The sequence below is a fragment of the Sorex fumeus genome, unplaced genomic scaffold (genome assembly GCF_029834395.1).
Source record: "Sorex fumeus unplaced genomic scaffold, SorFum_2.1 ptg000095l, whole genome shotgun sequence".
Classification (NCBI taxonomy): Eukaryota; Metazoa; Chordata; class Mammalia; order Eulipotyphla; family Soricidae; genus Sorex; species Sorex fumeus.
In genome coordinates, this window is record NW_026606152.1 from 9,088,097 (window position 1) to 9,109,538 (window position 21,442).

At 45.3% G+C, this 21,442-nt stretch overlaps 1 protein-coding gene across 1 annotated transcript in view; it reads right to left on the reverse strand.

Moving 5' to 3' along the window:
- CRYL1 (crystallin lambda 1) overlaps positions 1-7,075 on the reverse strand; it is a 133,695-nt gene extending 126,620 nt beyond the window's left edge. Inside the window, exon 1 of the mRNA XM_056132804.1 lies at positions 6,950-7,075. Coding sequence (XP_055988779.1) covers positions 6,950-6,990 — 41 coding nt within the window. The 5' untranslated portion in view covers positions 6,991-7,075. The remainder of the gene's footprint in view (positions 1-6,949) is intronic.
- Between the last annotated feature and the right edge of the window lie 14,367 nt (positions 7,076-21,442).

Sequence of the window (21,442 nt, forward strand, 5' to 3'; positions counted from 1 at the left end):
CTCAAACACCAAAAAGGAGTTGTGAGCAGGGTCGAAGAAAAACCCAACCTACAGTGTTAATCAACAGGCAACAAGTAAGAACTGACAAGTTTATCAGAAAAAAAAGGATGAGACTGTGATGGGAGAGGTTTTGATAGAAGAAAAATGTGTGTCTCACCCTAATGACCAGTTCAGGACATTGGAACAAAGTTGCAAGTTAAATGACTGTTCAGGATACATCAAGCAAAATTCAGGACATAAAATATTTTATCAGGCACATGACTCATGTTCTCCAATAAGTAAACTGTCGGGGGATTCTTTTCTGGCTCAGTGGTTTAGAATTGCCTACACTGCAAGCCTCGGGCCAATAGTGCAACCCCAGCACCCTAACACATGTCCTGCACGGCCTCAGCTCTCCAGGCCAACAGCCACTTTCCCTGAGCCCAGCACCACTGCTGAGCTCTGCCTGCACTGTGGCCACGTGCACGGCAGCAAGACTGCCTCCAACAAGCACCAGAGCTGCAGAACACATGCAGACCATTGTGGCTGAGAAGGTGGGAATGGAGCAAAGTGAAAAAGCCCTCAGACTCCATTATAGTTCTATAGGGGGAAGGATATAAAAATGTAGAATGAAACACTACCTACTGCATGGAACCCCACAAGAAGTAAAGCCAAGAGTCCAGTATGGAGGATGAACAATCGCAGAAACACAACTGGGGAGCGCACCCACCCCCGGAGGAAGTGGAGTGCAGAGAAAGGGCAGGCCATAGCATTGCCCAAACTCAGGGGGAGCAAGTCAATCAACGCCCCACTGCTGAGTCCAGAGTCAGGACATGGACATGGACAGTGCACAGCAAGGTGTCAGGGCACTCTGAATCAGCTGAAACATGAAGCTGACCGCTGGAGGACAGGCCCTGCCATCAAAAGCCAACCTCAGAAAAGCAGTGGGCACACTGTGCTCTGCTCCCCGTCCAGCTCACATCTGACAGTCTTGCACTGTCAGGTCAGCATCCAGAGGTGACCAGATCAGGCTGTGGGTGTTTGCTAGTTTTCCTGAGCCAGGCAGGTAGATGGAAGCACATGTGCAGATACCAAGCCTGTGTGCTCCTGGGCTCCAGGCACGAGCAACTGCAAACACGATGGGGCAACATGGTCTCTCTGTCTACTGGTTTCAACTGAGCCAGGAGTAAGCTTGTTGGCAGAAAATCCCAAGCAATGGTTCAGAGCAACAGCATTTGCATGAAATTTGCAAATGGGCTCCATACACTGTTACCCAAAAGCAGGCCTCAACCCTAGCCGGCACATCGTATCATGGAGGAACGTGATATTTATCTGCACTAATGGAGGAAGACAAAAGCCCAGGCAAGACACAAGATGAAAGTTCACAGTACCGCTCTACATCATCTGACAAGCTCTTCAAAGTAAAGTTGGCAAGGATATTCACTGAACTAAACAAACAGTATGATAGCCCCAATAAGGAAATTAAGTATGAGAAATTTTTAACCAGAAGACACCAAACTTAAGACTAGAGGAGGTGAACTTAAATAGAAAACCAAACACTATGACAAAGCCAAGGTGGAAAGTGCCTGAGTTTAAATGGCCTGTGACAATGGGGGACAAGGGTGTGAGGGGGACATAGAAAAGGGAAGTTTTTCAATGCATTAGAGATCTATGGAACAATTCAAAAGAAATGTCTATATTCTATAGGAGTTCAGAAAGAGAAAAAAAAGGGGGGGGTTGGTAGAGGTTAGAGGAAGTAATAGTCAAGAACTTTCCCAATCTGAGGACCCAGATCCAAGAAGCTCAAAAAGTTCCCTCCACCCTAAAAAAATGGAAACAAACAAACAAAACACTAGGACACTCGAATTAAAATGGCAAGCATCAAAGATAGAGATTGTATCTTGAGGGTACTTAAGATAGATGAAATATGTCACAAATGACATTCTAGAGGCCAGCATGCTGGATAAAATGTTCATCCAAAAAGAATACTTTATCCAACTAGGCTATCACTCAAACAACAATTAATAAAGTTTATGACCACTAGCTCAGCTCTGCAAGGCATACTAAATGGTTTTCTATAAAAGGCACAGCAGAAGTTGCAATGGCATTCATCTCTGGATTAATTACAGAACTAAATTGGATAACTTCTGCTTTTTGCTGTATATATGACATTATTTGTGAAAACACTTTTGAAAAAGAATTTTTTTACTTTCCACTTTCTGGTTTCAGAAACATGGACCAGGGATGTGGCTTGGTGTTAGAGCACATGCCTCACATATGCTCACATATGTAAGGCCCTGGGGAGGAGGAGGAGGAGGAGGAGGAGGAGGAGGAGGAGGAGGAGGAGAAGGAGGAGGAGGAGGAGGAGGAGGAGGAGGAGGAGGAGGAGGAGGAGGAGGAGGAGGAGGAAGATGACGAAGAAGTCACTGTCCTACAAAACGAGTCATTACATTCATGCAAACAGAGACTTCTCCCCTGAGCTGATCAGAGGCCAGACCCTGCCAAAGTCACTGACTCCCATGGAGACAAGCAATACACTGTGCCTTTAAAGGAGAAGGAGGAGGAGGAGGAGGAGGAGGAGGAGGAGGAGGAGGAAGAGGAGGAGGAGGAGGAGGAGGAGGAGGAGGAGAAGGAGGAGGAGGAGAAGGAGGAGGAAGAGGAGGAGGAGGAGGAGGAGGAGGAAGAGGAGGAGGAGGAGGAGGAAGAGGAGGAGGAGGAAGATGATGAAGAAGTCACTGTCCTACAAAAGGAGCCATTACAGTCATGCAAACAGAGACTTCTCCCCTGAGCTGATCAGAGACCAGACCCTGCCAAAGTCACAGACTCCCATGGAGACAAGCAATACACTGTGCCTTTAAAGGAGGAGGAGGAGGAGGAGGAGGAGGAGGAGGAGGAGGAGGAGGAGGAAGAGGAGGAGGAGGAGGAGGAGGAGGAGGAGGAGGAGGAGGTGGAGGAGGAGGAGGAGGAGGAGGAGGAAGATGACGAAGAAGTCACTGTCCTACACTGTTCATTTCATCACCCCATTTTCTGATGGAATTGGATGTTTTTTTTTTTTCTTGTGGTGTTCAACCAGTGCCTTGTATATCCTTGATATTAACCCTTTATCACAAGGGTATTGGGTGAATATCCTTTCCCATTTTGTAAACTGTCTTCGTATTCTGGTCACTGTTTCTATTGAGGTGCAGAAGCTTGTTAGTTTAAGATAGTCCCATTTGTTTATTTCTGCTTCTGCTTACTTGGTCAGTGGCGTTTCATCTTTGAAGATACCTTTAGCTTCAATGTCCTGCAGGGTTTTTCCGGCCATTTCTTCAATGTACCTTATGGATACTGGTCTGATGTTGAGGTCTTTAATCCATTTTGATCTGACTGTGTGCATAGTGTTAGGTAGAGATCTGGGTCCTTTTTTTTTTTTTTTTTTGCATGTCGCTGTCCAGTTTTGCCAGCACCATTGTTACAGAGGCTTTCCTTGCTCCACTTCATATTTCCTGATCCCTTATCAAAGATTAAATGATCAAATATTTGAGGGTGTGTGTAAGAATATTTAACTCTATTCCATTGGTCTGCAGATCTGTCTTTATTCCAAAACCATGTTGTTTTAATTATTATTGCTTGGTAGTACAGTTTGAGGTTGGGGAAGGTGATGCCTCCCATCTTATTTTCCTCAAGAATTGCTTTAGCTGTTTGGGAGGGCTTATTTTTCCATATGAATTTCAGGTCACTTCCCTATTTCAAAGTTGCAGATTTTTATAAATTTTCCTTCTCCTTGTGTTCCTGCAGTCCTAGTCACAAGATTTCCCTCAAAAACACTATCTTGACAAACGACTAGAGGCGCTGTGTATATACCCAATGGAAAGCCACACAGTCATGAGAAAAGATGAAATCATGCCATTTGCTGCAACATGGGCAGATCGAGAAGGTATCATGTGAAGCAAAGTAAATCAGAAGGAACAGCAGCAGGATGGCTGCACTCACCTATGGCTTTTAGAGAAGCAGGCAGGGGCTATGGAAGCTGTCGAATGATCGCCAGCCCTTGGCTCTGCACCACAGGACAGAGGGTGCCAAGTAAAGGGGAAGATTGGGAGAATGATGATGAACTGGCAGCCACGTACGGACACTGGTCCAAGGTCCTGGGCACTTCACTGATAAAGAGATGAGATGACTGTGCACAAACTGTAAAAGTATCAACACTATTGCAAGCAAGTTACAGAAACTATAATTTTTTTTTAATTTCAATGAGTCTTCCAAAAGGGTGTCGGGGTTGGGAAGGGAAATGAAGTCATTTTGGGGAGGGGAGAGGGGAGGCCCACTGCCATCGGTGGTGAAGCCGGAGCTGGAACACTATGCCTGAGACCCTACTACCAACAGGATCTGTAAACCATGGTACCTAAATAAAAACTGAAAAAGCTTCCTTCAAAAACCTACAACCAGAAAAATAAAATCCACTCTTACTGTAACAAGACCACATTGTGAAGCAACCTGCCCTGAAAAGCTAAGTGGAAAAGCCTTTCTGAAAATATGTCTGTGGAAGGGTTACTTGTTTCCAGCAAGTACTTTTATGAGGGAGCTTGCTTTTGAAAAACAAGGTGCCAATGTGTTTCTGAAACAGAAATGATTACGGTCTGCTGAAATTCAAGAGAACTACCGAATTTTAGCCAAAAAACGTTACATTTCCTATCACTTAAAATGAATGTTCCCTAAAAAATCATCTATGGGGGGCTGGAGCGATAGTAGGGTGTTTGCCTTGGACGTGGCCGACCTGGGTTCAATTCCCCTATAGCATCCTATATGGTCCCCCAAGCACTGTCAGGAGTAATTCCTGAGTGCATGAGCCAGGAGTAACCCCTGTGCATCACCGGATGTGACCCAAAAAGCAAAAAAAAAAAAAATTAATTAATTTAATTTAATTATCTATGGGGCCCATACAGGGAGGAGAGAGGGGGAAAGTGGGGAGAGAAGGGAGAAGAAGGGGCTGGGGAGAGGGGGAGAGGGAGAGGAAGGCACAGAGGTGAGGGAAGGAAAGGGAGAGGTAGAGGAGGGGAGGAAAAGGGAGTGGAGAGGAAGGATGAAGGGGAGAGGAGAGGAGAGAGGCGAGGGGAGGGGAGGGGAGGGAGGAGGGGAGGGGAGGGGAAGGGAGTGGAGGGGAAGGGAGGGGAGGGGAGGGGAGGGGAGGGGAGGGGACGGTGGAGGGGAGGGAAGGGAAGGGGAAGGGAGGGGAGGGGAGGGGAGAGGAGGGGAGGGAAGGGGAGGGGAGGGGAGGGGAGGGGAGGGGAGGGGAGGGGAGGGGAGGGGAGGTGCCAGAGATGCAAAGCCTATAAGACTGACACAAATTTCTCCCCTAAGTTAATTCCCTTGGGACTGACTTTGCCAACCCTTTCCAAATCCTAGAAATGCCTCCCTCAAGGACCCTGAAAGGAACTGACTCCCAGTCACAGCTCCCAGACACAGGGACCTGAGGGAGAGAAGGGCATGACTCTGACTCTTGGCAGGACTAGTGAGTGGACCATGCTCCAGATACTCGGGAAGACAGGACTCTGCCCAAGCAGAGCCCGCCAAGTCACCACGCTGGTACAAAGTACACGCAAAGGACTCTGCAGATTATTTCTCCAGGCAGCCATGTACCTGCAGAGACCAAAGACAACCTGGCTTGGGAAAAAAAGCAAGCTGGCAGAAAGCAGCCCAACCTCTTCCTTCCGCGGGCTACATGCAGGGGAAATCTCAGATCTCTTGTAAACTGATGGGAGGGTGAGGGGCACCATAAAGGGTCAGGTGCAACACCAGGGACGTGCCTGGGAGAACAAGCCTGAAGCAGGGGTGCCACCAGGATTAAGACAGAAATGAGAGAAAAAAAAACACGAGGTCAGGAAGCTCTCAGCAGTGGGACAGAGAGTCCACTGTACAGTATTTATTGCTAAGAACCAGTTATCATCAGAAGAACAACATTCTTCACAGTCAATTGCTGATCTTAGACTTTTACATATCTTAGGGCCTTACGTCATGATAATCATCGCCTTGGTCAAGGCCTTTCTCAACAGGAAGTTCTTCCAAAGGAAGGAGCCAGAAGAGTAGCCTGAAGCAGGCCTCTACCTCCTGACACCAGCATTCTTTATGGAAAGATCCCATAAGCAGTCTTTCCTGTATCTATCTTTCTCATCCCCAACAGGGCCCGTCCCCAGGAAGGCGCTTCTCGCTGTCAAAGGCAAAGAACCCATCAACTGATAGCTCACTAGCTCACCTAGAGAAAGAGGCCCTGAGGTGCCAGGGTCCACCCCTGCACCCGCGGTACTCCAGAGGGGCTCTCGGAGTAGTGGCTCCAGGACCTCCTTAGCAGCACTGGGGAGGCTCAAAAAATGAGTAATGGATAAACACGGCAGTAGGGCGCCCTGGGCATGGAGCCAAGGCTGAAGTGCATCCAGGACCCACAGGTCGGATCCCCGGCAGCGCTGGGCGCCAAAACACCAACAGAGTTGGTGGGTGGGCACAAGGCAGTAAAATCTGCTGACAACGCAGCAGCTGGCTGACACTTGCAGGGCACTGGACGGGGCGTCCCGCACAGACGCGGGCCCAAGCTCACGGCCCCGACCAGGACCCCGGCCAGATGACTCGGTGCAGTCGCGCACCGAGCACCCCACCCCAGCGCTGCACCCACGCCGCTGGCCCTGCGTCGGGCTCTGTGCCACCCTGGCGCTCTCGGCCTCCCCGACGCCCGGGGGGTGGTTCCCAGCACCCTGCAGGAACCGTGGCCCGGCTCCGCTTTCCGCGCGGGCTGTGCGCTCAGCACTTCCTGCGCTCGCCGGCGGCCCGCGGCGTGGCACCGGCGAACGGCAGGCGGCACGCCCGTGGCCGCGGGCACCGGGCTCCCAGCAGCGCCTTCCCGAGCCCCGCGGTCCCGCGGCCTCGGAGCACCGGAGGCGAAGGGCCCGACAGCTTCGGGGCGCGGGCACTTTTGGTCGCGCCCCTGGGAGGCTTTTACCTGCCCACGATCAGCACGTGGTCAGCCTTCGGAGCTGCCATGCTCGCGTCGCCTGCAGCCGGTACTGCGCGGTCTCAGCGTCGCGGGACCCAAGTGCCGAGCGCCCGGACCCAACAGCGCAAACGGGCCCCGCCCCCACGGCCCCCACGAGGGCGGGGCCTGATCCGCGCGGCCCCTTTGGTTGCGCTCCCTACCGGGAAGGCTGAGCGGCCCTGATAGGTCCGGAGCGGTGAGCGGGGCCGGGTGCGGCGGCCCCATTGGCTGAGGCGCGGGCAGAGCCCGCCTCCCACACCCCGGCTCTGACCCGCTTCTGCCCGGCGCCCGCAGCTACGGCAACGCCCGCGGGGAGCGTGCCAGGTTCCGCCGGTGCCAGCCCGCTCCCTCGCTGGCCGCCCTCGCCCTACAGTAGGTTGATGTAGGAGAAGATGGCTCCGGGCAGGCGCAAGACTCGAGCCTTCTAGGACTCGGAGAACCTCCGGGATTTCCCGCCTGCAAACTCTTACTCGGTGAACGTAGAGCGGGTTATCGCCCGCCTTGCAAAGGCAGCTTGTCCCCAGATGTGCCGCCTTCCCTCGCCGATGGGGCAGAGGACCGGGAACATGACGAGAGAAAGCTCCGAAGAAATCCGGCTTGATTGCACGGTCCTTTCGAGTACCGATACCCAAGAGAGTTGGGAAGATGGGGGTGAAGAGAGAGACACAGCGAGAGAAGCAGCAGACAGTGAGTCGAGCTTCACTTCCTCCTCCGGATACAGAGCTGCAGGAAAGGGAATGTCAAGGCTCCTGGTCCTTCGGGGTTTCTACGCAGGCCGGAGATTGGGAAGGACGTCCACACAGCACGAGCAAGCTGGCATCACCGTCATCCAGCTCACATAATTAGATAGTAATTCAACTGAAAACTTGCCACACCACCAGCCTGCAGACTCTGATGTAACAGAATAAATATATAAATAAACAAATAAAAAGAACTGTCAGAGGCAAGAGTGATCTCTAGAAAAATTCCACCTGAGTAAACACTTGAAAAGGTGCTCAACTCTAAGGGGAGAAAAATAATGAAAAGTCATGAAGATGAATAATGTTCAAGGCACTGTCAATGAAGTCTATGAGTAAAGCTCTTCGCTGCAGGGAGGACAGAGCCTTGAATCAGCATGGCCTTTCTGGAAAGACAGAGCACCACATTTTGGGGGATACTGAGTAACCTGAGCCTCAGATCCACTTTATCCACCTCCGGATCTGAGCTATTGCTGTCTGCTCACACAGTTCAGTAGGTCCACTCACTGGCAAAAGTAGACCCCAGGACTGCCTGCTCCCTCCTGATTCTAAGTTGGCTCCCTGCAAAAACGCCCGTTACCAGGTTTCAAGTGGAAGGATCTTTCTCACCAGGTTTCAAGTGGAAGGATCTACTGACCCTCCTTGGAACCCTGCCCGACTGGTAGCTCCAAGAACCAATGAAAATATGCTGGTTCAGTATTGTATTTTCAGTAAAAAAAGTCTTTGCTCTCTGATCCAGGAATCTCACATTTTCTTTCAGCTGCCCTGAAAATGTGGTGAGTTGACTTGTTAGTTTGCAGCTAGGTGAAAATTTCAGACCATCCTTCTCACTTTAAAATGGATGAATCCTTCCTCTGCGATTCAATTCTAGATATCTGCTGTGCAGAAATACTAATGAGGGGCTGGAGCCATAGCACAGAGGGTAGGGCATTTGCCTTGCGCCTGGGTTCAATTCCCAGCATCCCATATGGTCCCCCAAACACTGCCAGGAGTGATTCCTGAGTGCAGAGCCAGGAAGTAACCCCTGTGCATTGCTGGGTGTGACCCGCTTGAGTGGGCCCAGTAACGTCTCCATTGGAGACTTTGTTGTTACTGTGTTTGGCATATTGAATACGTCACGGGAGCTTGCCAGGTTCTGCCATGCGGGCGAGATACTCTCGGTAGCTTGCCAGGCTCTCCGAGAGGGGCGGAGGAATCGAACTCGGGTCATGCGTTGGCTGCGTGCAAGGCAAACGCCCTACTGCCGTGCTATCGCTCCAGCCCATAAAAAGAAAAAAAAAACTGATGAGTGAGTGAGTATGATGATATGTGAACAAGATTTTTTTTTCAGCACTGTTTTGAATAGAAAAACATTGAAAAATGGTGAGTATCAACTTTTTAAGAAATAGTTTTAACAATATGGTACTAGGCACATCTGCTTCTGACTGAGGTTAAGTAACAAAGAAACAAGATTCTGAAGCTCCACTGTCAGGCAAAAACCAAATGAAAAAAGTTATATTACTACCTCTTAACAATTAGAAGAAATCACAAAACAGATAAAACAGTAGTTTCAGGGGTATTAGACAAGAGGAGTGTAGAAATATGATCCCTGAGCCCATAATTATATGTTGCTTTTTTTTTTCAACAAAGGATAAAGGTAAATAAATAGGAAAGTCTTTCCACAAATGCTGAGGAGCAATTAAAAAATGTGTAAATTGTGGTGGTGGTTGGTGGTGGTTGGTGGTGGTGGTGGTGATTGTTGGTTTTCGATTCAGTGATCGGTTGGGCGCAGAGATTAGCAAGGCATGTGCAATGTTGGAAAGCGGAGGGCTAACGCTCACTCAGACCATTTAGCACTGACTGGCTTTTGCAGCCCCTTTTTATTGGGTTAACGATCAAAACATCCAGCATACCTCAAAGTACATAAAATCAAAAACCATAAGATCAAAACACCTTAAAGTACATATTATTTTGTAGCCTAATGATGCACAAAATTCTTGATAAAGTAAATCAGACCACCTTGTAAATCTTTACAATCTACTTCCCATATATTCCACATCAACATCTATGCAAGCCTACACAATAACCCAGTAAGGTATTTTCTTATCTTTCATCTAATCATAGCACAGTTAATCTCTAACAAAAAGCAGCTGCATTGGAACATGCTGACCCCAACCCAGCTCACTCAGAGTTCCTAGCTGTTTGCAGCTATGACGCAGCCTTGTTTGCAAGGCAGCGCTTCCGGAACTTCCTCATGACTCTGATCAGGCTCCAATAGATGATAATAACAACGATGATGATGATGATGATGATGATGATGACGATGATGATGATGATGATGGTGTTTTAATTCAAAAATGCATAATACGGCTGAAGTGATAGTACAGAAGATAGGGGGCTTGCTTTGCATGTGACTAACCCTAGTTTGATCCTTGGCACCCCATATTGTTCCCGTGCCCACCAGGATAGACCCCTGAGCCAAGTCAGGAGTAAATACCCTAAGTACTTACTAAGCCAAACCCTAAGTACCACAGAGTATAACCCAAAACAAACAAACCAAAAAATTCATGACCAAGATAAAAATAAAACCTAAACCATAAAAACAGGGAAAAGCTGTGTGATCATGAGTTATACAAAGACTTCTCAGCTATGGCAGCAAGTACAGAAAGTGCAAAAACATTTGATAAGTCTTCATCAAAATTAAAGCTCAAGATTTCCCAAAAATATTAAGAGGAGACAATAATTAAGAAAATGAGTAAATAAGCCACAAATGAGGAAATACTTTTAAATGAAAAGTTATAGGACATGTTCAAAGAAATTGTAAGGAATTCATGAATTCATTAATACTTCTTTTTTATCTTTTCACTGATGTATCATAATTTACGTTAGTCTGACATTAATGTTTTAAATGTTTTAAATATACAAAGTTCCTACACTGCCTGATCATCAAAGTGCTGATATTCTTCCACACTGTCCCTAAGACCCTTACTATTGGCTTCCCCAACCCAGCATAGCCAACACATACTGTAGGCAGGTACTCCAGGTTTGTTTCCACTATCCATTGTGCATTCACTTTGTTTATACTCCATGTGTGCGTGAGATCACTTGGTGTTTTTCATTCAACTTCTCACTCAGTTTGCTTAGCATGAAACCTTCCAGTACCCCCAAGCTGCTACAAACTTCAAGATTTCATCCCTTCTTCTTCCACTTTATTTTTAAACCATAATTTACAAAGTTGTTCATTTGTTATATACCAATACCACCACCACTGTCAGCGTCTCGCCACTATTCTCCTCATTTTCCCAACCACCCATCAAGCCTGTCTTCATGGCAAGCCCAAAATGATTTATTTTATATTGATTGTTACCACTAAATGGCTATGTAAATATAAAAATAACTGCTTCCATAAAAGAAAATTTATGAAAAATTGAACCAACATCAAAGTCTTTATGACCACCTAGAAACTTGCAGGGACCTAAATTCATTGCTGAATTATCCAGAATTCATAAATCTTGTGTCTTCAAAAACAGATGAAAGCCTGTTCTCATGTTCAGTGCCTGTTTTTTCTCAAGCTTTTCCAGTTGCCACAGATCTTAGCTGCCTACATCACTAGGTTCCAGCAATTTCTTAAGAATGAACCACTGAACATGGCCTCTGGGGCAGCGTTATCTTTTGAAGGAACTGCAAGATGCCCTCCCACCTCAGTCAAGTCCCCCCCCCCAAGCACCCAGGCCAGAGGGGATCCCCGGTAAGTTTTAGGACTGCATCAGAAGCAGGACTTTAATCCTACTCAGACACCATGCAGCCGACTCCCCTACAGGTACAGCAGCTCTGGAGGGCATGGCCTCCCAGGAGGCAGCTGCATTTTCTCCTTTCCCAGCGCTTTGCACTCACATCTCAATATCCATTACCTAATTATGATGAGGACTGCCTGGCTATCCCAAACACATTAGGCCAACAGTCTATTAGCCTATTCTAATCTCACCAAAAATAATGGTGAACAGAAGAAACTGAACAAGTCTAATATAAAAAGAATACATCCTTGGGGCTGGAGCAATAGTACAGCAGGTAGAGCATTTGCCTTGCACGGAGCCAACCCAGGTTCAATTCTCAGCATCTCATATGGTCTCCCGAGCACCATCAGGAGTAATTCCTGTGAGTGCAGAGCCAGGAGTAACCCTGTGCATCACTGGGTGTGACCCAAAAAAATCCAATAAATAAATAAAAATGACACATCCTCTGAAGCTGACTAGAGGACTACATAAGTCACAGAGGAGCACCAAACAGGAACTTAGTATTCAAGAAGGGGAAAAGGTGACCACCATTGACCGGGCTCATCCAGAATCCTTTCTCACAGTGAGAGATGGACACTGATAGTGAATTGGCAGGTCCCACCTCCAATACCACAGCAACATGAAGTAATAGTGCGAATCCCCACCATAAGGAGTCGACGAAGAAAAGAGCCAAGAAGCCTCCACAACAAATACCCACAAATACAATCTCTCCAATAAATAATTCAGAGATGAAATGTTGACAATGTTCAATGAACTCAAAGAAATGGTGGAACAGGCATCCAATAAATTAAAGGAGGAAATGAAAGAAACAGTGGAGCAAACAGTTAATAAAATACAAGAAGAAATGAGAGCAGAAATAAGAGCTACAAAGAGATACAGGATCACCAATAAAGTATTCCATAGATTAAATTAAAAACTCAGTGGGTGCCCTCAACAGTAAAATGACAACAGAAGGATACAGAATCAGTGAGTTTGAAGACGAGCTACAGAAAACATTCTGGGAACAACATACAATGGGGAAAAAATCTCAAAATAGCTCTAGGGCAAATCAGAGACCTAGGGGATGAACTCAAGAGGAACAACATAAGAATCACCAGAGTACCAAAAGGATGGGGAGGCAATCCCAAAGAAGTAGCAACAGTTAAAGATATCATTGCTGAGAAGTTCCCAGAGCTGGAAAATGCAGGCATCCAAATTCAAGGAATCTGAAGGGTACCAGCTAAGAGACACCCTAATTAAAAAGACTCCAAATCATATCAGAATGACAAATATCACAGATAGAGACAATACTGAAAGCAGTAAGGTCAAAGAAGGAAATCACATACAAAGGAACACCCCTTAGATTTACAGCAGACTTATCAGAGGAAACTGTCTGAGCCCAAAGACAATGGTGGGATTCAGTGGAAAAAAAAACTCAATGAAATTAACGCCTCACCAAGAATACTTTATCTGGCAAAACTCTCACTCAAACTTAAAGGAACAATACACTATTTCATGGATATACAACAACTCAGCAACTTCATAGACTCAAAACCAACCTTAAAAGAAGTACTGAAGGGGCTACTGGAAGACAAGACAAACCCCTACAAGCACAACAAACCTCTACAGAGTGATGGCACAAAATCCTGCGACAATAATCTCTCTCAGTGCTAATGGTCTAAATGTACCAATTAAGAGACACAGAGTGGCAAAGTGGATTAAAAACTGAAACCAACATTCTGCTGCCTACAAGAAAAACATCTGAGCAATTAGAGCAAACACAGACTCAAAGTCAAGGGATGGAAAACAATTCTTTAAGCAAACAACTCCCTCAAACAAAGCTGGGTTAGTGCCGTCTTGCAGCACATAGCAGCGAAGAAACCTGGCAGGTGGGCTCCACAACTCCCGGAGAATTCTCTGGGCCCCATATCGGTATCACCAGAAGGTCCCATATGGGATAGGTGCTGCCTCCCCACCTTCTCCAGATGGAATCCCGGAGACCATGAGCTTCTACAAGCATGGCTTCAGTATGTGGGCACCAGGACTATTCTTCTGAACCACATGGCTGCTTAATAAACGGCCATGCAACCTTTCCTAATATACAAAGTGAGCAATGGAAAGTAAATGATCTAGCACCTGTCCCTGGAAGGCAGGCTTGAATGATGGTTGGAAAATTTGAGCAAAATATAATGCCCAACCAAAATGCATCTGGACTGTGCATTAAAGTACGGTGCTATGCCACGCTAGGAAGGGAAGGGTGTTTGTCCCTCCGCTTGTCCCCCCTTGCAGCAGCAGCATGGTGGCCTCCATCATTCAGAGCCTAATGGACAGCCAGGTATGAGACGGCATTGATGAGGCACACGGGTCTAGTGGATGGGGGGTGGAACCAGCCTTGCTCCCTGCCCTGACAAGGCCCCAGGTTGCCACCCATGAATGCCTCCTCTGGCTCCTGAATGGCCATGATCCCAGAGGCACACAAACCAATCTGAGATACCACCAGCTTTTGGCAGAAATGCGTCTGGACTGTGCATTAAGCTATGGTGCCATGCCACCCTGGGAAGGAAGGATGTTTGTCCCTCCACCTTTTCCCCCTGGCTGTGGTGGCATGATGGCCACCATCTTTCAGAGCCTAATGGAGAGTCAGGTATGAGACAGAAGTGACAAGGCACGCGGGGCCTAATGGGTTGGGGGGTGGAACCAGCCCTGATCCCCACCCTGACAAGGCCCCGGGTTGCCAACCACAAATACCTCCTCTGGCTCCTGAACAACCATGATCCCAGAGGCACACAAACCAATCTCAGAACCCAGGAGCTTTTGGCAGTAATCCCTCTAGGATTATTACTAAAATATCAGAAATCCAAAATCATGTGACCGCTATTGCGGCCATACGTCATCATATGCTCTTCATGATCAGCAATAGAAAACAAATTATCTAATGATGTCTTTTGGCAAGTCTGAATGTTGGGGAACATTCCAAATAATAATGTTGGGTCTTTTGTTGTAATATTGAATGTGATCAACGTAGAGAAGGGAGTAAAGTAGAAATCTGCCACAGAGGCAGGTGGGAGGAAGGTATGCTGGGGTTCTTGGTGGTGGATAATGTGCACTGGTGAAGGGACAGGTATTTGATCATTGTATGACTGACTGAGACTTAAACTGAAAGGTTTTGTGACTGTTCTCATGGTGATTCAATAAATAAAACTTTTTTTAAAAAAGGTGGATTAGCCACGCTAATATCCAAGAACATAGATTTCAGGCTGACAAAAAAATTAGAAGGGACAGTGAAGACCATTTTTTAATAATCAAGGGCTATGGGGGGCATGGTGCCACCAGCAAGTCAATCTGCACCTGTGAGGCGAGTGCATCAGCAGCCTGATGGCGCTTTCAGACTTCCAGATACCCCAAAATTGCTGTTGTGCCTTTTTATGATAGATTTTTTTTGTCATTGTTGTTTATTTTTTTGAGTATTATATACTTGGCTATCAGCCCTATGTCAATTTTATAATATACAAATACTTTCTCCCATTTTATGAAGTGTTTTCTTGTTTCGGTGATAGTTTCTTTCAGAGTGCAGAAATTTTAGTTGGATATAATCCCATTTGTTTAGCTATGCTTAAATAGCATTAAAAGCAACATCAATTTTTTAAGAGTAGATATTAAAAGATCTAATTTTTATATATCTACATTTTACTTTAAAAATTTAAAAATTTTTTGGGGTACAGTGCCACCAGCAGGTCAATCTGTACCTGTGAGGCGAGTGCATCAGCAGTCTGATGGTGCCTTCAGACTTCTAGATACCCCAAAATTGCTGCTGTGCTTTGACCAGACCAACAACTTGGGTTCAAGTTTACCAAGAAAGTAAACAGCCAAAAGTTAAGTATGTGGGAGACACACCCACAAAACACGTCGGGCTCAGCTATATAACTGGAGGCATAGCCTCTCTGGTTCCTCATCGAACTGCATAATGGCCATGATCCCAGAGTCTCAGAAACAAATCTCGAAACCCAACGGCTTTTGGCAGAAATGCATCTGGTCCCTGCAGTAGATTACCGGTGCTGGGCCACCCCAGGTGGAAATAGGTTTTGTGCCTTGGCCTATGCCCCCTGGCGGCCCAGTGGCCACCATCCAGAGGCCATTGGACAGTCAGGTTTGGGCCCTCAGTGATAAGACACATTGGGCCTCATAGGATGGGGGTGGAGCCGGCCCTTCCCTCCCCACCCCAACAAGACCCTAAGTTGTCGCTCACGAATGCCCTCTCTGGCTCCTTATCAAGCTGCTGCTTAACGGCCATGATCCCAGAGACTCAGGAACAAATCTCAGAACCCAGCAGGTTTTGGCAAATATCTCTCCAGATTTAAGTGTTAAAATTTCGGAATTTTGAAATCATGTGGCCACTACTGCAGCCACGTGAGATCATATGTTATTCTTAACCAGCAATAGAAAACAAACTGTCTACTGTTGCCTTTTTAGCAGATCTGAGTGTTGGGGTAAAATCTCACATAATAATGGTGGGTCTGGTGTCAAAATATTGAATGTGATCAAAGTAGAGAGAGAGTAATGTGGAAATCATCTGCCCCACATATAGGGGGAGGGTTTGAGATGGGGGTATACTGGGGTTTTTGGCGGTGGAGAATGGGCACTGGTGAAGGTATGGGTGTTTCACTGTATGACTGAGACTTAAACCCGAAAGCTTTGTAACTGCTCTCACGGTGATTCAATAAATAAAATTATAAAAAATAAAATAAACAGTAACATTTGATTAAAAAGAGCGAATTACTATTTTTCTTGGTAGAAAAAAAGGCAAGGAATATGTAAGCAGGAAGAAATCACACTCCTAAACATATACACACAGATGAGCAAAGTACTTAAAACAACTGCTAGTAGGCTTCAAGGAGGACATTGGCAAAAACACAACAGTAGTTGGAAACTTCAACACTGCCTTATCACCTCTGGATAGATCAACAAGATTAAAACTCAGCAAGGAAGTATTGGCTTTGAAGGAAAAAATGGAAGGGAGAAGGCTGAGAGATATATAAAGGGCTTTTCATCTCCCAAAAATTGAATAGACATTCTTTTCCAGTGCACATGGAACATTTTTTATGATAGACCACATACTGGGCCACAAAACATACCTCAATAGAATCAGGAAGATAGAAATCGTATCAACTATCTTTTCAGACCACAATGCACTGAAGATAGAAGTTGATCGCACACGGACATGGAGAATCAAATCAAACATCTGGAAATTAAAGAACTCAATGTTGAACAACAAGTAGGTTAGGGAGAAATCAATGAAGAAATCAAAAAATACCTGAAAACAAGTGATAATGAAGACACGAGCTACCAAAACTTGTGGGACAAACTAAAGCAGTGTTAAGGGAAAAATTTATAGCTCTGCAAGCAAAAAAAGGGCCCACATAAATAACCTGACTTTACAGCTCAAGATCTCAGAAAAGGACTCAAAAAAGAGCCCAAACCAGGCAGAAGGAAAGAAATAATAAAACCTAGAGCATAAATTAACAACATGGAAACCCCAAAACCAATTTGAAATATCAATGAAACCAAGAACTGGTTATTTGAGAAAATAAACAAGATTGATAAACCATTAGAAGACTCACAAAGAAAGAGAGAGAGAATCCAAATAAATCTAATCAGAAATGAAAAAGAGAACATCACAATAGAAACCAAAGAAATTCAAAAGATCACCAGAGATTAATTTGAAATTAATCTTTCACTCTTTCTCTCCTTCCTTCCTTATCACCAGTCGAGTTATCACCAGATTAACCTGCATCTTCCTACAGATGCCACGAAATAAGAGAACCTACAAGAAATGGATAAATTCCTGGATTCCTATAACCTCCCAAGGCTACGCCAAGAAGATTTGGAATACCTGAATAGACCTATTACTATCAAGAAAATTGAAACAGTTATCAAAAGTCTTCCCAAAACAAAAGGTCAGGTTCAGATGGATTCACTATTGAATTCTTCCAAACATTTAAAGAGAACTATTGCCAGTTCTTTTCAAGCCTTTCCAGGAAATCAAAGCGACAGAAACATTCCCTAACAGTTTCAAGGAGGCACCAAATACCAAAAGCAAACAGAGACAACCACACAAAAAAGGCCTGTGTCTCTGATGAACACGGATGTGAAGATCTTCAACAAAATATTAGCAAATATAATCCAACTCATCAAAAACATTATACACCATAACCAAGTGGGATTCATCTTGGAGATGCAAGGATGGTTAAACATTCTCAAGTCAAGCAAATTATCCATCATATCAATAAAAGAAAAGATAAAAACTATATAATCATATCAATAGATGCAGAAAAAACATTTGCCAAGATCCAGCACCTGTTTATGATGAAAACACAACAAAGTTGGAATTGAAGGAACTTTACTAAATGTAGTCAAAACCATCTACCACAAGCCCACGGCAAGCACTATCCTCAATGGGGAAAAAACTAAGAGCCTTCCCTCTAAGATCAGGGACAAGACAATGATGCCCACTCTCACCACTTCTATTCAATATAGTACTGGAAATATTTGCATAGCAGTTAAGCAAGAAAAAGCTATTTAGGGGCATCCAGATAGCGAAGGAAGAAATCAAGCTCTCACTATTTGCATATGACATAATGCTATATTTAGAGAACCCTAAAGCTTCTACCAAGAAGCTCCTAGAAACAATGGCCTTGTATAGTAAAGTAGCAAGCTATAAAATCAGTACCCAAAAGTCCATGGCTTTCCTATACACAAATAATGAGAGAGAAGAAAGTGATATGAAAATAGCAATCCCGTTCACAAACGTGCCTCAGAAAATCAAGTACCTTGGAATCAACTTAACTAAGGAAGTAAAGGGTCTGCACACACACACACACACACACACACACACACACACACACACACACAAAACTATAAAACACTACTTCATGAAATAAAAGAGAACACGAGGAAACAGAAACACATCCCCTGCTCATGGATTGGCAGAATTAATATTGTCAAACAGAATTAACATTGCCATGCGTGTGGAATAATCTTGGTAGCTTGCTGGGCTCTCCAGAGAGGGATGGAGGAATCGAACCTGGGTTGACCACGTACAGGGCAAACACCCTACCTACTGTGCTATTGCTCCAGTCCATTAAAAAAAATAGAAAAAAAAAGGAATGCACCACTGAATGCATTTCTCCAGGAATGCTGGAGAAATACCTCAAAGGGCTGAGTGCATGCTTTTCATTCAGAAGGCCCAGTTATGATCACCAGCACCACATAATTCCCCTGCACCAGCAAGAGTGACCCCAACCATAGAGCTGAGAGTGCCATGTATCACCAGATATGGCAAGAAGGAGTAATGGGAGAAGGACGAACCAGGAGTGAGCCCCTGTCACAGAGATGAGAGTCGAGTTATCACCAGATATGACTAGAAGAGGAAGGAAGGAAGGAAGGAAGGAAGGAAGGAAGGAAGGAAGGAGAGAAAGAGTGAAAGAAGAGAGAGAAGGAAGGAGGGAGGGAGGGAGGGAGGGAGAGAGGGAGGGAGGGAGGGAGGGAGAAATGAAGGAAGGTACTTCTTTAAATCAATGCACTTTATGATCAATGAGGAGTTCAAAATCTGAGGTCTTTAATTATCTTCTGGAGGTGATCCAGTTCACTATTGATTAGAGTTTTTGAGTTATTTCAGTAGATAGAAAAGATTTCAGAGTTTGTTTTTTCAAAATAAATGACTTAATATTCAATTTATTTAAATTAAATGAATTTTGAAAGTCAGCTTTGCTTTTCATTATAAAGTGTATCAAAATTTTATAACCCATTTTAAAATCTGTTTTCAAAATTGAAGTAACGTTGAATTATAGTATAGGTATCAAGTGTGATGATTAAAAATTACTATGCATTTGGGCCAAGGAAATGACTTAATGTACTAGAGAGCAATGTTTGGTGTGCAGGAGGATCAGGTTTAATCCCCAGCACAGCATGGTCCCCTGAGCAGAGCTGAAACAACCCTGAGCATTGTGTTGGGAGTATGCCCTGAGTACAACTGGGTTTGACCTAAAAACAAATAAATGAAAATCAGCATGAATGTATACTATGGCAAGTGCATCACTAAAAGCCTGATTCTATTCTTTACTATACAACCAACCTCTATTTCCCTAGTCACTCATCCCTTCTTCCCTCTTACTTTCTGGTCATTTAGCTGCAAAAATTCCTTGGTATAACAGTCTCCCAGCTGAAAATCTGGGCACCTTCGAAAGGGGGATGGGCTGAGTCCCCATGTGCCTGCCAAAGCCCTGGCAGCCACAGCTTCTGCCATGACAATAGGCTGTCTCCGCCTCATGACTATACCCGTCTTTAAACAGAGAACTCTGGAATCTTGTCAGAATGGGAGCACCCCCGCTCTGCCCGGTAAAATATTCTGGAACTTCTGGAACTTGCAGCCACAAATGCAGCCACTCTACACTTCCAAACTCTACAATACATCCCGTAAGAGTACACCCAATTAGATGTTGTGCCCTAACATAGAAGCCAACTAAGCTGATTACACAAAAACATTAACATGGGAGGTTCAACTAGCAACAACAGCTTAATAATCCCCCAGACAAACCTAAGGATTTAATATTCCTATGGTGAGATATAACAATTTTCACAAATTAGGCGTTCGCCTTACAAGTGGCCAACATGGCCGACCCGAGTTCGATTCCTCCGCCCCTCTCGGAGAGCCCGGCAAGCTACCGAGAGTATTCGATATGCCAGACACAGTAACAACAAAGTCTCCAATGGAGACGTTACTGGGCCCGCTCGAGCAAATCGATGATCAACGGGAGGGCCTTTACCTTTACCTTTACCTTCTTTTACTCTGTTATTTTTTGATCATTGCATTAGCCATTTAGCTGTTACAAGCAATAGGGAATAATTTATTTTGCATTTGCTAAGGCAGGCAGGCTGGGGTGGCAAGGAGGTGGCTGGGAAAATGGGGACAATGATGGGGGAAACACACAAGTGGTAGATTGGTGTTGGAGTATTGAATTCCTGTACCAAGTGCATCATGGACAACTTAGCAAACCACGTTGTTTAAATAAAGTAAATATAATGGGGCCATATAAGTGATGCCCGCTGGTCACTCCCAATGTTGCTTGCAGGACCCCAGGTGTCTCCCGAGATGCCTGGAGAGAAACAGTTTTTAGCGTCTGCCCTGCCCTCTTCACTCCTGACCGTGGCGCCCATCTCATCCCAAACCCAGATTTCCGTAGAGGCGTGGCCTCCTCACAAGTGGGCGTGGCCTCAAAAGTGGGTGTGGCTTATTTTCCAGGGGGCCAATGCTTATGCGGCCGCAGGTTGTTTTCCCATACTAAGGAACCTAGTCCCCAAGGAATCTAGTTCCCAACCTACTCAGCAATATGAAGAAACAAAGAAAATCCCCAACTCAAGGGGAGAACAACGAAAACAATATAGAACATTCTGTCGATACAGCTCACCTAAGGGACCTCTCTGACATAGAATTCAGATAAGAAGTCATGAAGATGTTCAATCAACTCAATGAAACAGTCAGACAGACAGCCAGTAACACCACGGAAAAAATCGACAAATTACGAGAAGAAATGAGAGCAGAAATGTCACAATTAAAAGATTCCGTAGATGAAATGAGAAACTCAGTTTCTTCTCTTAAAAAAAGAATGACCGCAGCTGAAGAGAGAATCAGTGAGCTGGAAGATCAGCTGCACCAAGCCAACACGCAACAACAAACAGTGGCAAGGGACCTCAAAATAGCTCTACAGAGAATCAGAGTCCTAGCAGATGATTCCAAGAGGAACAATATTAGAATCATGGGACTACCTGAAGCTCAGGGAAACAATCCCAACGAAAAAAACACCGTCAAACAAATCATTGCTGAAAACTTCCCAGATCTGCACAATGCAGCCATTCAGGTTCAAGGAGCCCGAAGGGTGCCAGCTAAAAGAGACCCCAACAAAAACACTCCAAGA